At 42.3% G+C, this 13,770-nt stretch overlaps 3 protein-coding genes across 3 annotated transcripts in view; 1 reads left to right on the top strand and 2 right to left on the bottom strand.

The window, feature by feature from the left end:
• LOC307209810 (uncharacterized protein) overlaps window positions 1–13,770 on the bottom strand; it is a gene marked incomplete at its 3' end in the record, with an annotated part of 89,640 nt that overhangs the window by 27,896 nt on the left and 47,974 nt on the right. The gene's annotated exons all lie outside the window — the stretch shown is intronic.
• Window positions 4,835–5,590, top strand: LOC307209815 (olfactory receptor 2AK2-like; the record flags this gene model as incomplete). The annotated part of the gene is made up of 1 exon (XM_079965178.1): window positions 4,835–5,590. One exon carries the CDS (start codon window positions 4,835–4,837, stop codon window positions 5,588–5,590), a length of 756 nt encoding a protein of 251 aa, XP_079821304.1.
• On the bottom strand, window positions 8,536–9,262 carry LOC307209035 (olfactory receptor 2T11-like; the record flags this gene model as incomplete). Its single annotated transcript, XM_079964121.1, has 1 exon — window positions 8,536–9,262. One exon carries the CDS (start codon window positions 9,260–9,262, stop codon window positions 8,636–8,638), a length of 627 nt encoding a protein of 208 aa, XP_079820247.1. The 3' UTR covers window positions 8,536–8,635.

The raw sequence follows: 13,770 nt of genomic DNA, 5'->3' as shown, positions 1-13,770 counted from the left end.
TTCTCCTTGGAGCTTTTAAATACTGATCGTGAAAATGCTGGTTATAATATAGATCCAAAAAAAGGCACATTTTTCTCTTACTGCTAGACCCTGTGGGACTAAGTAAAGATTTTGCAGAGATAAAGCAGGAGACGTAGATTTTAAAATGTTCCTTTACAAGAAAGAGCATTATTTATAGTTCACAAGGTCTGGATTGTTTTCCTAGCTGACCTCAAATCAAGCAATTTAGGGATTGTGATTCTGAATATTTTAAGATGTGAAAAGCAATCAAGAAAATTAAATATTGATTGTGATTTTCTCTCTCTTTTTCTTTTGGAGTTATAAAAATATTTATGGTTTTCAAAATGTAAGAAGAAAAGATGCCATTCTCTCAGAGTAACAACTCTGTTCTAAAGAATGTACTGTAAATCATTTTTTGCTTGCAACAAGAAAAAGGCTGTAACACTTTTAAACTGAATTATGGTCAATAGTTTAGGGTGGAGGACATGAGCAAGATTTAATTAAATCGATGGCTGGAGCACTGAAAGTTCACAGCAGAACATCTAAAGGCCAACAGCTTCTAAAAAATCACATCGGTTTTCTACTTACTGGCAGAAAGACAAGCGTTAGACACAGGTATGTGATGTTTAATATTTATATAGGTTGCATTTTCAACACAAATTTTTGTGGTTGGCATATCTGATGATGATAACATCAATTTTCATACACAAAATTCTTTGCAAGTGAATGTGGGGAAGGCAAACACAATCCAAAGGGGAGGGGGGGAACACAAGTGTTTGTGTGTGTGTGTGTGTGTGTAACCAGCACACCTGAAATTGTGAACCTAATTCTGGTGCTGAGTGTCCAGTGTAATAGTGGCAAATGATAACACAAACGTCCACTCAATCCCATGTCTTGCTCACAACAACCCTGGGCATTAGGCAATGCTGAGAGGTAGCAAGTAGTCTTTTGTTTGTTGCCAATTTGGCAACTCACACCGTTGGCATCTATGCAAATTGGCCATTTCAAACTTTGGCACCATTGTAAATTGCTCACCGAAAGCGTTAGTTAGCTGGGGAGTTACCTTTGAGTTTTGAGACACAAAGACACCCAGGGAGCCTTTCTCTTACTCACTTCTTTCCTGTGTCTCCCCTCTGGCCATGTTGTCAAGTGAAGATGAGCAACTTACTTTTAGGAAGAGCTAAGGGGAAGGGGAAAGTTGCAGTGCACAAACGATTGGGAAGAGACAGCTATCAGGCTAAAGAAGTCTGTCAAGTTAAAAAAAATGGCAGGATCTGTTCTTGGTCATCATTCCTCCTGATCCATGAGCCACCATGCACAATGGCTGTATTTTGGGAATGGTGAATAGGTCAGACCATCAAAAACCAAATGACCAATTTTCTCCAGCTCCCAGCTGCTAATAAGTGCTGTGAAGAGCTCCACAAGAAGCCCATCACAAAACCAAATGGCTACTTCTGGGTGGTTACAAAGCTGCTGAAGACTACCCAGTACTCACTGCTGTGTCACAATACTGGACTTCCTCACTCTCTCCCTTTTAATTATTGTTAATATGACATGTTTTTATGTTGGCTAAGCCATTATATGAGGTCACAATATGGTAAGATAAAACAGATAAACTATCCCCCCCATTGACTTTTTATACTCATTTTTTTGTACTTGTATTTCTTCAACATAAGAAGTGGAGATTTGAGAACAATGTGTTTTGCACCCTTTTTTCTTCTATTTATTTATCTCTTCCCCTCTTTTCTCATCAAGATGTTCTGTGTGGTTTGTTCATACTGTACTGTTCCATTGTTCTATTTGTGTTATAAAATTTTAACAGCAAAAAATTATCGAAACAAAAACTGATAACTAATAAAATAAAAAAATTAGCATGTAACATTATGGTGGAAAACTCTTTGAAAGGGGTAGCCTGGGCTGGATCTATTTTCTCTCTTTCCAGGTTTCCTCCATTTCTCCAACAGGATGGTTTTAGCCGCATGGCTTACCCTCAAAAACCACTTGCAACTGAAGATGGCATGTTTTATTTTTAAATGTTTCCACTCCACAGTTATAATATTAAGGGTGCGTTACCTATGTTTTTTCACAGGGAAGTGTGACTTCCATTCCCCACATATTCTCTTCTTCTATCTTACTCAGCTGAAATCCAGACAAATGAAGACGGAATGGGGGGTGAGAATAAAACATCGTGGACAGAGTTTGTTCTTGTTGGACTTCAGCATCAAAAGTCACCCACCCTTTTCCTTGGTGCCATCCTCTTCATGTCGCTTATCGCCCTCCTTGGAAACAGCCTCCTCTTGTTCTTAATTAAAATGAGCTCTGGCCTTCGGACCCCAATGTACTTTTTCCTCAGCCAACTGGCCTTCATGGACCTCTGCCAAGTTCTCTCCATCGTTCCCAAAATGACACTGGATTTCGCAACAGTGTGCCTTAATTGAAGTCATGGGGCCAAAATTCCCAAACGTGTAGGAGAGTGATCATTTCTTCATGAAGATTTTAAATACTGTTGGTAAAAATGCTGGTTGTGATGCAGCAGATGTAGATTTTAAAAATGTCCCTATATAAGAGAGACTATTTTTTAATAGTTCAGAGAGTCTGAATTGTTGTTGCAACTGACTTCAAAACAAGGAATTCAGTCTTCATAATTTTGAATATTGTAATGTGTGGAAAGCAATCAAGAAAACACTTAACTACCTCAAGGCACTAAATATTGATTGTGATTTTTTTCCTTCCTTTTGGAGTTATAAAGTATTTCCACTTTTCAAAATGTAGGCAAAGTAAGTCATTAATTCAGATTAATAACTCTTTCAAAGAATGTACTGCAAATCATTTTTTGCCTACAACAGGAAAAACATTGCAACCCTTTAAACTGAATTGTGATCAATTAGCTTAGGGGAGTACTCTGGAAGAGATAAGCAATATTTAATTAAATCAGTGGATGGAGCACTGATAATTTACAGCAGAGGGCTTATATACCAGCTTCTTTTAAAACATAAGCTGTCTTTCTGCTTGCTGTTGCAAACACATGCATTAGACACAGGTATGTGACTCTTCTCATTGTCATTGCAATCTAATTCTTCTTCTTTCCTTTTCTGTTTTGTATTGTTCTTTGGTGACAACACGAATTTTCATAAAGAAAATCCTTTGCAAGAGAATCTTAAACAGCCAAAGAGAGACCAAAGGAAAAACAAATTATATATATCACTAGAAAGTATATATACTGATTGTGTGTGTGTGTGTGTGTGAGTGACACCATAAGATATTTGAACTCAGGACACAAGGGAGAAACGTGCTAAGAGGAAGGCACGCTTGGCAAATCCACACCGTGATCAACTCCTGCCCGGAAACCAATGTCCCCTCTGTGGAAGGACATGTGGATCCAGAATTGGCCTCCACAGTCACTTACAGACTCACTGTTAAAACCATGTTTATGGAAGATTTGCCAAGCGTGCCTTCTTCTTAACACATTTCTCCCTTTCGTCCCGAGTTCGAGTGTCTTCAAAGCCCATGGCACATTTGGTAAAGGCTATTCTCCAATTGGAGCGCTCGCAGGCCAGTGTTTCCCAGTTGTTGGTGTGACAGCTACACATATACTCCATTTGGGAGTCATGTTTATGTCGGGGGTATTAGTCATTCATTTTCAGAAAACTGTCTTCATGATGAAACTATGGCTGTGAAGCTGGATTGTTTGCACTGGTGCAAATATAAGACAGTGACATCATGGACATGCACAGTGCGTTATGCGAGAGGGACTGAGAGAGAGTTTCGGTTTTAATCTACTGAGAAGATGCAAGCAGATCCGCTGCTGTGGGGAACCACAGCAACCTCTGTAAAAAGCAATCGCTAAGCTTAATGACATGCAATAAAAGTAATCTTCCTAGAACAATCATGTGTTGCTCATCAATCAAGACTCAGGGCCAATTTCCTCACGCTTCACTAACAGTCTGTATTCCAACTCTGCTAAACACGTGGTTGGAAGTGTGCTGGGCGAATCTTTCACAGCAGCTTTCACGCCATAAACAGCCACAGTTTACTCAGAAAAATAAACAAAACATCCTGTATCCCATCTGGGCACTAGGATGTAGTTCTCCTCTCTGATCTAGCAACTGGTGTTGCATGCAAAGCTCTTTTATTTTAAATTATTTTATCTGTGAAAATTAGCATCTTTTAATCTCATATATCATTCATGGCTTTCCTTCCCCCTTCTGTCCACTTTTCATTTGATTTATTGTTCATAAGGTATGTTTTATGTTGGTTAAGGCAGAAATCTATTGCAGCAGGTCTCCATTCAGCAAGCTAAAATGATAGCTAATAAAATAAAAAAGTAAAGGGTAATATATTAATGAAAGGCTTTTTGAAAGAGGGAACCAGAGCTGGATTAATTCACTACAAACAGGAGGATTTCAGCTCTTTTAAAAGACATCTTTGCTTGTATATCATGAATCTCACACACATCCAATTGGGTCATGTAGCCTACCTACAAAAAAACCACTGATAACAGAAGATGGCATAATTTATTTAGAAATCCTGGGTTCCCACCCACCCCAGTTACAATATTAATGGTTGTTTACCTAAAATTCTCTCAAAGTACTATGTGACTTCTATCCCCAGCAATTCTCTTCTTCTATCTTATTCAGCTAAAATCCAGACAAATGAAAAAGGAATGGGGGGTGAGAATAAAACATCGTGGGCGGAGTTTGTTCTTGTTGGACTTCAGCATCAAAAGTCACCCACCCTTTTCCTTGGTGCCATCCTCCTGATGTCCCTTATCGCCCTCCTTGGAAACAGCCTACTCCTGTTCTTAATTAAAATGAGCTCTGGTCTGCAGACCCCAATGTACTTTTTCCTCAGCCAGCTGGCCTTCATGGACCTCTGCCAAGTTCTCTCCATCGTTCCCAAAATGACGGTGGATTTTGTAACCCACAGCTACACCATTTCGCTCTCTGGATGCATCACCCAGATTTCTGTCACACTGCTCTTGGGAGGGGCAGAGTGCCTCATCCTGGCGACCATGTCCTATGACAGATATGTGGCTATCTGCAGGCCGCTGCAATATCCGGTCCTCATGAGGAGCAAAATCTGCAACATCATGTCAGTTGCTGCCTGGTTTTGGTCTGCGTTCCAGGCTCTGAGCTGTTCCCTCTATGTGCTGCCTCTTCCCTACTGCAAGTCCAATGTGATTAACCATTACCTGTGTGATTATCCAGCGCTTATACAATTGTCCTGCTCTGACAATTCTGCATTTGTGAGATCAACATACTTTGGTAATTTCATGGTCCTTCTCATCCCCATCTCAGTCATCCTGGCTTCCTACATAGCCATCCTACTTCAAGTCCTCAGAGCACGCTCCTCAGGAAGTAGCCACAAGGCTCTGGGGACCTGTTTGTCCCATTTTTGTGTGGTGGGAATCTTCTATTCAATGGCCATGTTTACGTACATGACCCCCTATACAGCGGAAAAGTCCATGATTAACTCAGTGTTTACCACCATTGTCCCTGCTATGTTGAACCCTTTCATATACAGCCTGAGGAACCGCGATGTTCTAGCAGCTTTGAGGAGACTTTGTGTAAAATGCATATTGTGTAAATAATTGGACAGGAAAAAGAAACTATCCATGATGTTATCCTCAGAACCAGCAGAACTGGAACTGGAAATAACTAACTAGGCATAGGTGAATTTGTTCATTTCAGTTTAACTCAGTTTCTCATTTTTCCAATTTTAAGTTCAGCTCTCCACATTTCCACATCAGTTTACAACTGGGTGGCTTTTTAAAAGGCCGTGTTAAAATTCATTAGCATTCGAATCTGAATTTCTCCTAATCCTCCTGTTGTTGTATGCATTTTCCCCTAACCAGTTTGCAGAGCAATTTCCCCTATTGTGATGCATTTCTACGTGCTACTTTCTACAATATAAGCATGTTCATGCACACCTTACCTTATCAAATGCATTTTTTAACACTTTTTGGGCTAGAGAACTGTATTGTAAAGTCTGAACAACTGCAAAATTTGAAAGCTGTATGTATATTTGTTTGTGTGCTGCTTAGGAAAGTATGAATTTGGGAGAACTGAATCAGAGTTATCTTCCACCAATAGGAAGGAGATAGGCAGAAGTGACATAAAGCTGCTGAAACTGCTAAGTGGTTTAAAACTAACTTTATTTGTTGACAAGAAAGTATTAAAATGTAAAACTGCAAAAAAATAGAAAGCGGTAATGCAGTACTGCAACAAGACAGAAACAACAGAAACATTTAGTATATTTATTTTTCAAAAAAAACACACACATTGTAAATAATTATTGAGAAACTGAACGATAAAAAGGTCCTCCTATTAACTAGCAGTCCCTGTAATATCTCAATCATAACAGTATATCATAGAATAATAGAACTGTAAAGTTGGAAGGGATCCTGAGGGTCATCTAATCCAACTCCCTGCAATGCATATATTGAGAATAAAGCTCTTAACATTCTATGCCTTGGTCTGGGAGGCTACAGAATTGGGTTGGGGGATTTCAGTGATTCCAGTGATTTTTTTTGGGGGGGGCACACAGGTCATGATTTCTCCCTCACCCCAATTCCCTATTCCAAGGTGCATTTGGCAGTGGGGTGGGGAAATTATTGAGCAAGGTCTCAATATGGGGGTGGTACTGTTCCACCATTCCACTACCACTATCCCACAGAATTTCACTTGGAAGAATACATTGGGGGTAGGAAGAAGGTGCCCACTGGCCAACTAGAGTCAAGAGGAAACTCCAGTGAGTGTCTTGTCCTCAGATTACAGCACCTTTCAAAAACCTGTGCGGCACAGCACTCTCCCCATTTGCATAGGCATGCACAGCATGTTTCATTAGGGTGTGCACCCAGGGATGTTGTAAAAAACGATTTCAGCAAAGGAAGAAGGGGCGGGGAATGACAAGACAAACAAATAGGGACAAGAGAGAGGTAAAGAGGAAAAACCACAAGAGCAGTCAAGAAGCCAAAATAGGAATTTTTTCAGCAAAGAAAAAGACTCATGCCAAGCTGACCAGATGCAGGGCACCTATGGAGGGCCAAGGGTGGAATGGCTTCTCCACTTCCACGCTTAAAAGGTAAAGGGACCCCTGGCCGTTAGGTCCAGTCATGACCGACTCTGGGGTTGCGGCGCTCATCTCGCTTTACTGGCCAAGGGAGCTGGTGTACAGCTTCCGGGTCATGTGGCCAGCATGACTAAGCCGCTTCTGGCAAACCAGAGCAGCGCACGGAAACGCCATTTACCTTCCCGCTGGAGTGGTACCTATTGATCTACTTGCACTTTGATGTGCTTTCGAACTGCTAGGTTGGCAGGAGCAGGGACTGAGCAATGGGAGCTCACCCCGTCGCAGGGATTCAAACCGCCAACCTTCTGATTGGCAAGTCCTAGGCTCTGTGGTTTAACCCACAGCACCACCCGCATCCCTTTTTCCTTGCTTACAGACCTTCAGCAGTGGGGGTACAACTTTGTGGCTGGAAGCCACTGATAGTCTAATCCTCCATGAATTTGTTGATGTTGGGATAAAAGCAGAAGAGCTAGCAGGCAAGTACTTGCAGATGTGATTATAAAGGATGGTATACAAATAATAATCATCATGGGTGGTTATTGTACATGTTGCAACCTGTCTGGTTCAAGACAGGAACCAGAGCTGACTGGTCAGAACAGAATGACAATATGATCATGTGAGCCCATGCACTGTCAATCCATAGCAATCTGTCCCTCAATAAGCAGGAGAAACGTCACGGTGGGGAAAATCAATGTGGTTGGACCACGACTCTCTCTGCATGGTGTCCTATAAAATCATTTATACTATGTGATATTCTACAAAGAATTTTCTCAGTCCTGCTAGCATATCCCAGTTCCTCTAGACATATATGAAAGTATTTGTCATTGTAGGTGCTATAGTAGTCAACACCATATATCTCCAATAGATGCTCCATAGCAGAGTACCATGACACAGAAATTGGGCAAGCAGGTTCCCTAAGGCCTGGTGGCTTCTCAGTGATAGCACAGCACCTAACTTTTAAGGGATCCAGGAACAATGAAGACTTCCCTATCGCTGGAGCTGGCGGCCCAGAATATGGCTGGCCCCTTCACTGAAGTTTATTGCAAAAAAATATTTTTGTGAGACCGGGGAATGATAATACTTAGAATTCATACAACATTTTAGGGCATTCACAACACTTCAGATTACACATTATCCCTGTACATTATGTTATTATCATCTCCATTTCGGAGCTCAGCCCCAGCAGGGACACACTGTCTTGCTTGAAGCTGCAGTATATATTATTAAACCAAAGGAAGTAACATTCATTCAGAAACAAAGCTACAGTATGAATATTGGGGTACATTTTATGCTACGGTCACCAATCATACAGCAATAATGAAAGTTAGGGTGCTTCCAGATGGGGGCTTAATAATGCAAACAGGACATTAAGGTATTGCAAATAGGTCCCGTTTTGGTTTGCAGACTGTTCACAAATGTGCAGCATGAAACCCACAATAATACGCCCATCTGAAGCGCCCTGAAACAAAATTTACACCTCTCACCTTAAGTTCCTTCCAGCTAAATTTCAGACCTTGCATAAATTCCAAAGGGAGAGTACCTGCCATTCTGTTTCCTGCTGAAATCATTGACACATTGTGCATCTTGCAAAGAGCTTTCTCAGTGCTGCTAAGACGTCCCGGTTCCTCAGGCTGTATATGAAAGGGTTCATCATGGCAGGCGCAATGGTAAAAAACAAAGTGTTTATCATGGCCCTTTGTGCTGAATAGGAAGCGGCAGGTGTCATGTAGGTCAAAATGGCCGTAAAGTAGAAGATCCCAACTACACACAGATGGGACAAGCAGGTCCCCAAGGCCTTCTGGCTTCTTCCAGAGGATCGTGCTCTGAAGACTTGAAGTAGGATGGCTATGTAGGAAGCCAGGATGACTGATATGGGGATGAAAAAGATCACGAAACTACAAAAGTAGACTGTTATATCAAATGCAAAATTGTCATAGCAGGACAACTGAATAAGGGCTGGGTAATCACACATGTAGTGTCTGATCACATTGGACTTGCAGTAGGGAAGTGGCAGTACATAAAGGGAACAGATCAAAGCCTGCACAGAAGACCCAAACCAGGCAGCAACTGACATGATGATGCAGTTTTTGCTCCTCATGAGAACTGGATATTGCAGCGGCCTGCAGATAGCCACATACCTGTCAAATGACATGGTCACCAGAATGAAGCACTCTGCCCCTCCCATGAGCATTGTGACAGAAATCTGCACTACACAGCCATAGAGTGAAATGCTGTAGCTCTGGGTTACAAAATCCACCGTCATTTTGGGAACAATGGAGAGAACTTGGCAGAGGTCCATGAAGGCTAGTTGGCTAAGGAAAAAATACATTGGGGTCTGCAGACCAGAGTCTGTCTTGATCAGAAAAAGAAGGAGGTTGTTCCCTATCAGAGCTACTATGAACATGAAGAGGATCACACCAAGGAAAACCATAGGTGACCTTTGATGCTGAAGTCCAACCAGAAGGAACACAGTCCATGACATATTCCCTTCTCCCATTCCTCCTTCACTTGCCTGAAGGCTTAAGAAGAGGACTTGTGAGAAGTGGTGTGCCAAATTGTAGTCTTGAATCCACTGTACACATAACATAAACAACAAAAAGAGAGCAGTTTTTAATATAATGGATTGTGTCTAATGCTCCTCACACTTAGTTCTGCCTGTGCAACAAGACCTCTTCTCCTCTTCTCCACTCCAAGAGTCCCCAAAATATGTTTGGGGGTTCCCAACCCTCCAGTTGAGATTTTAAGGATTCAGTGGGGCAGCTGGAGGGAAGAGGAAGTTCTACAGAATGCATGGAAGTCCATTTTGCAGGCAGAGCTTCAATGTTGGATACTGCCCAATATGTTAGATGTCTCTCTGGATGCATCCAGATTCTCTCTACAGTGGTACCTTGATTTACAACCTTAATCTGTTCTGGAAGTCTGGTCTTAAACCAAAGTGGACTTTAACCAAGGCGTGCTTTCTGATGGAAAGTAAAGGGAAATGGATTAATCCATTTCAGACGATGAAAGCAACCCCTAAAACAGCAATTTGACATGAATTTTAGCACTGTATTTTGCTTGAGGGATTCAGTGGCATAGCCGCAGCTTGGGTTTGCTGAGTTAATGTGGCTTGGGTGCTTTTGTGCTACCCCTGTCCCCCTCCCCCCACCACAAAAGGTGCAGAAAGGCTTGGGAAATGGTAAGATAATTCCTAAAAACCCAGCCAACCTTGTGTTTTAGAAGGGAAAGGGGAATAGGGTGTTTGAGGTTGATCCCGCCCCAACTTCTCCTTTCATATTGCTGATTGCTGGGACTTTTGCTTGGGACTTTTGCATCGTTGTTTCGCTGAAGCCCATTGCAGTTCTTTTTCAGTGGAAATGGGTCACTTGGGATCCAGATTCACCGCTATAGGAGGGAAATCTCTAACATGCAACCACCGGAAGGACCATGTTCCTGTCCCTCCAGATCCATAGCACTACCCCTTTCTCAGCTTATCTGGAGCAGGTTTTTAAATTGTGGCCCGTTCTCAGGGACGATGGGTTCTATAGCTTCAACATCTGGATGGCATCAGGTTGGCGGCCCCTGCCTTACTCTAACCTATCCAGCAGGCTGTTATGGGTATGAAGGAAAGGGCAAACTCAATATTTTAAAAATGAATGCACAATAGTGGGTCATATTTCAAAGCTTTATCATGCTTTAGTGATACACAAAACTCCCCATTCTGCCCAAACTCAGTATAAGCACGAGAATGGAATACTCTGTTTGTAAATACTCCTGTTTAAATAAAGGATGTGGATGGAAGGTTTCTATGATATATCTAAAGAATACTAGCTCAGTAGCTTTAGAGCTACAAAACCATGAGTACTGTAATAAATTGTTTCCAGTAGAATGGTTTATCTAACGTACATTTTGAAGTGCCGCATAGGGAGAATGTGGGAATAAATAGTATGTGTAGTGCCAAGTCTCACTTTCAAATGAAATCTGGTTTATAAAAATATCTGTTTCTCATTTTTTAATCCCTTGACCTTTCCTGGAGGGTATGGCAGGACAGAAATTATCTAAAAGGAATATTCATACAGTACACAAATACATACATTTTCCGGTTCCAAATTATATTTTTAGTTAACCATACGATGGCAAGGTTTTTAAGTACAAATAAATTGGTGTTAGGGACGCAGGTGGCGCTGTGGGTTAAAGCCTCAGCGCCTAGGACTTGCCGATCGAAAGGTTGGCGGTTCGAATCCCTGTGGCGGGGTGCGCTCCCGCTGCTCGGTCCCAGCGCCTGCCAACCTAGCAGTTCGAAAGCACCTCCGGGTGCAAGTAGATAAATAGGGACCGCTTACCAGCGGGAAGGTAAACGGCGTTTCCGTGTGCGGCTCTGGCTCGCCAGAGCAGCGATGTCACGCTGGCCACGTGACCCGGAAGTGTCTCCGGACAGCGCTGGCCCCTGGCCTCTTGAGTGAGATGGGCGCACAACCCCAGAGTCTGTCAAGACTGGCCCGTACGGGCAGGGGTACCTTTACCTTTTAAATTGGTGTTATCATGAATCAGCATGAAGGACCATCATGTGGCAAAAGATTGCATCCCATTTTAGTTCTACTCAGAGTAGATCTGTTGAAATTAATGGCCAGGACTAACTGATATCCAAGGGGCTATAGAGTTGGATGCAATACAGAATAACTATGACTTCTAAAAATGTTCAGAATTACATACCTGTGTCAACCGCTTCTGTTTACAACAGAAAGAAGGGTGGGGAAGTCTAGTTTCTTAAAATGAAAAATAATTCCCAAGGCTCCGTTGAAAAACTGTGATGCCTCTGTTGTGTTAATTAAGTTTTTACAATAATTACGATTGTTATAGCTCCCCAGTTTCAAAGGGGTGGCAATTCATCCTCTACCGCAAAAATGATTTCCCTTCCATTCTTTAAGAAAAAGAGAAATGTCTTCTTAATTAATGAGAAACGTTCAGAATCTTTTTACTGTATAATCAAAAATAGGGGGGAGGAATGCCATGACCTATATTCATGGCTGCAGAATTACATGAGCCTTTACTTCCTTTAGACATGCTTGTTTTTTAAAATTCCAAAACTGAAACAAACCAATTCATGCTCCCTGATAAAGCAACGTGCATATCTCTGAAAATTTGCTTAGCTCCACTGACTCCCTGTTTCTAGAAGCAGGAAATATACCGTATATCTGCCTTTTGATTCTGAAACATTCAGACCAGAACCAGTATTTCTCACCTGGCACATCTCCAATCCAGCATTTCTACTCTCCATGGAGAAATGCTCCGCCAGCTCCACCCTGAGGGAATCTGGCTCCCAAACCATTATTTTAATTGTTACCAAACTTCATTGCAGTTCAAATGTGAAAACTTCCTACCACTCACCATTTGAAGATGCTGAAGATGTATTCTTGCACAGTATGGATGGATGGATGGATGGATGGATGGATGGATGGATGGATGTATTTTTGATTTCTATACCTCTTTATATTTTAATTAAAAACTGAAAGGGGTGTTCCACATATTAAATCAATAAAGCAATAAAGCAAAACCGGCGATGTTCTTCTGACCTCATGAGGAGCCTCTTAGTAGGTCTGGGTGAGTGTGGGCCCTGCCCCCTAAGCCAGTTGGAAAGGGCCTCTCCGGGAGCAGCCTTCACGCCTCACATTCAGACATATATGATAATATTGAGGATAACGAAGATGATGAATGTTCCTACGCATCTACTGGACAACAAAGCAGCAGAAGATGCGTCTGTTCCGTGCTCAGGTTCTGCTTATGGGCTCCTCACAGACATTTGGTGGTGGGCATTGTGAGAACAGGATGCTCAGCTAAAAGGGCCTTTGGGCTGATCCAGAAGGACTCTCCTTGTGGTTTTCTTGTAGGGGCAGACTAGGGAGACACACACACACACACACACACACAAACACCCCTCACTTGCATAGGCATGCACAGCATATTTCATTTGGGTGTGCCCCCAGGGATTTTATAAAAATTATTTCAGCAAAGGAAGAAGGGATAGGGAAAGTCAAGACAAACAAACAGGGCCACGGAAAGGGTAAAAAGACAAAAACAACAAGAACTGACAAAACAGCCACAAATGCACTCAGGAAGCCAAAATAGGAGATATTTCTTGCAGAGAAAAAGACTCAAGCCCATCTGACCAGAGGAAGGGCACTTCAGGAGGTCCAAGGGTGGAATGGCTTCTCCTCCTTGCCTGCAGACCACAGTTCCTGTCGCCCTCAGATCTCTCTCCTCAAATGGTGGCCAGCAGAACGTGGATGCAGACGAAGCTGGGAGACAAAAACTGACAGAGGCAGAAGGAAAAGGCTGGAATGGATCTGCAGGGGCCACTGTTGGAGTCAATCAGCACACTGCTGCTTCCAGAGACAAACACAGGCAGAAGCTGCAGAGCCAATCCAGATCCATTCCAGCCTTTTTCTTCTGCCTGCATCTCTCGCTGTCTGCTTTCCTTGGTCCCTGGGTTAGTGTTGGTGTTTTTCATTTTAGGGACAATATGGGACAAATGAACAGTTCTGGACTTAAGCAGGAAGAACCAGATGCATAACAACAACAACATCAACAACAACAATTTATTTATTTATATCCCGCCCTCCCCAGCCAAAGCCGGGCTCAGGGCAGCTAACAACAGTAAAATGAAGGATGGGGGACACCTAGCTTACTAGCAGTACATGTGAAAAGAATCTACAGGTCTTG

Source organism: Podarcis cretensis (genome assembly GCF_951804945.1).
Source record: "Podarcis cretensis genome assembly, chromosome: 2".
Taxonomy (NCBI): domain Eukaryota; kingdom Metazoa; phylum Chordata; class Lepidosauria; order Squamata; family Lacertidae; genus Podarcis; species Podarcis cretensis.
This window is presented reverse-complemented; position numbering and strand designations above follow the sequence as displayed.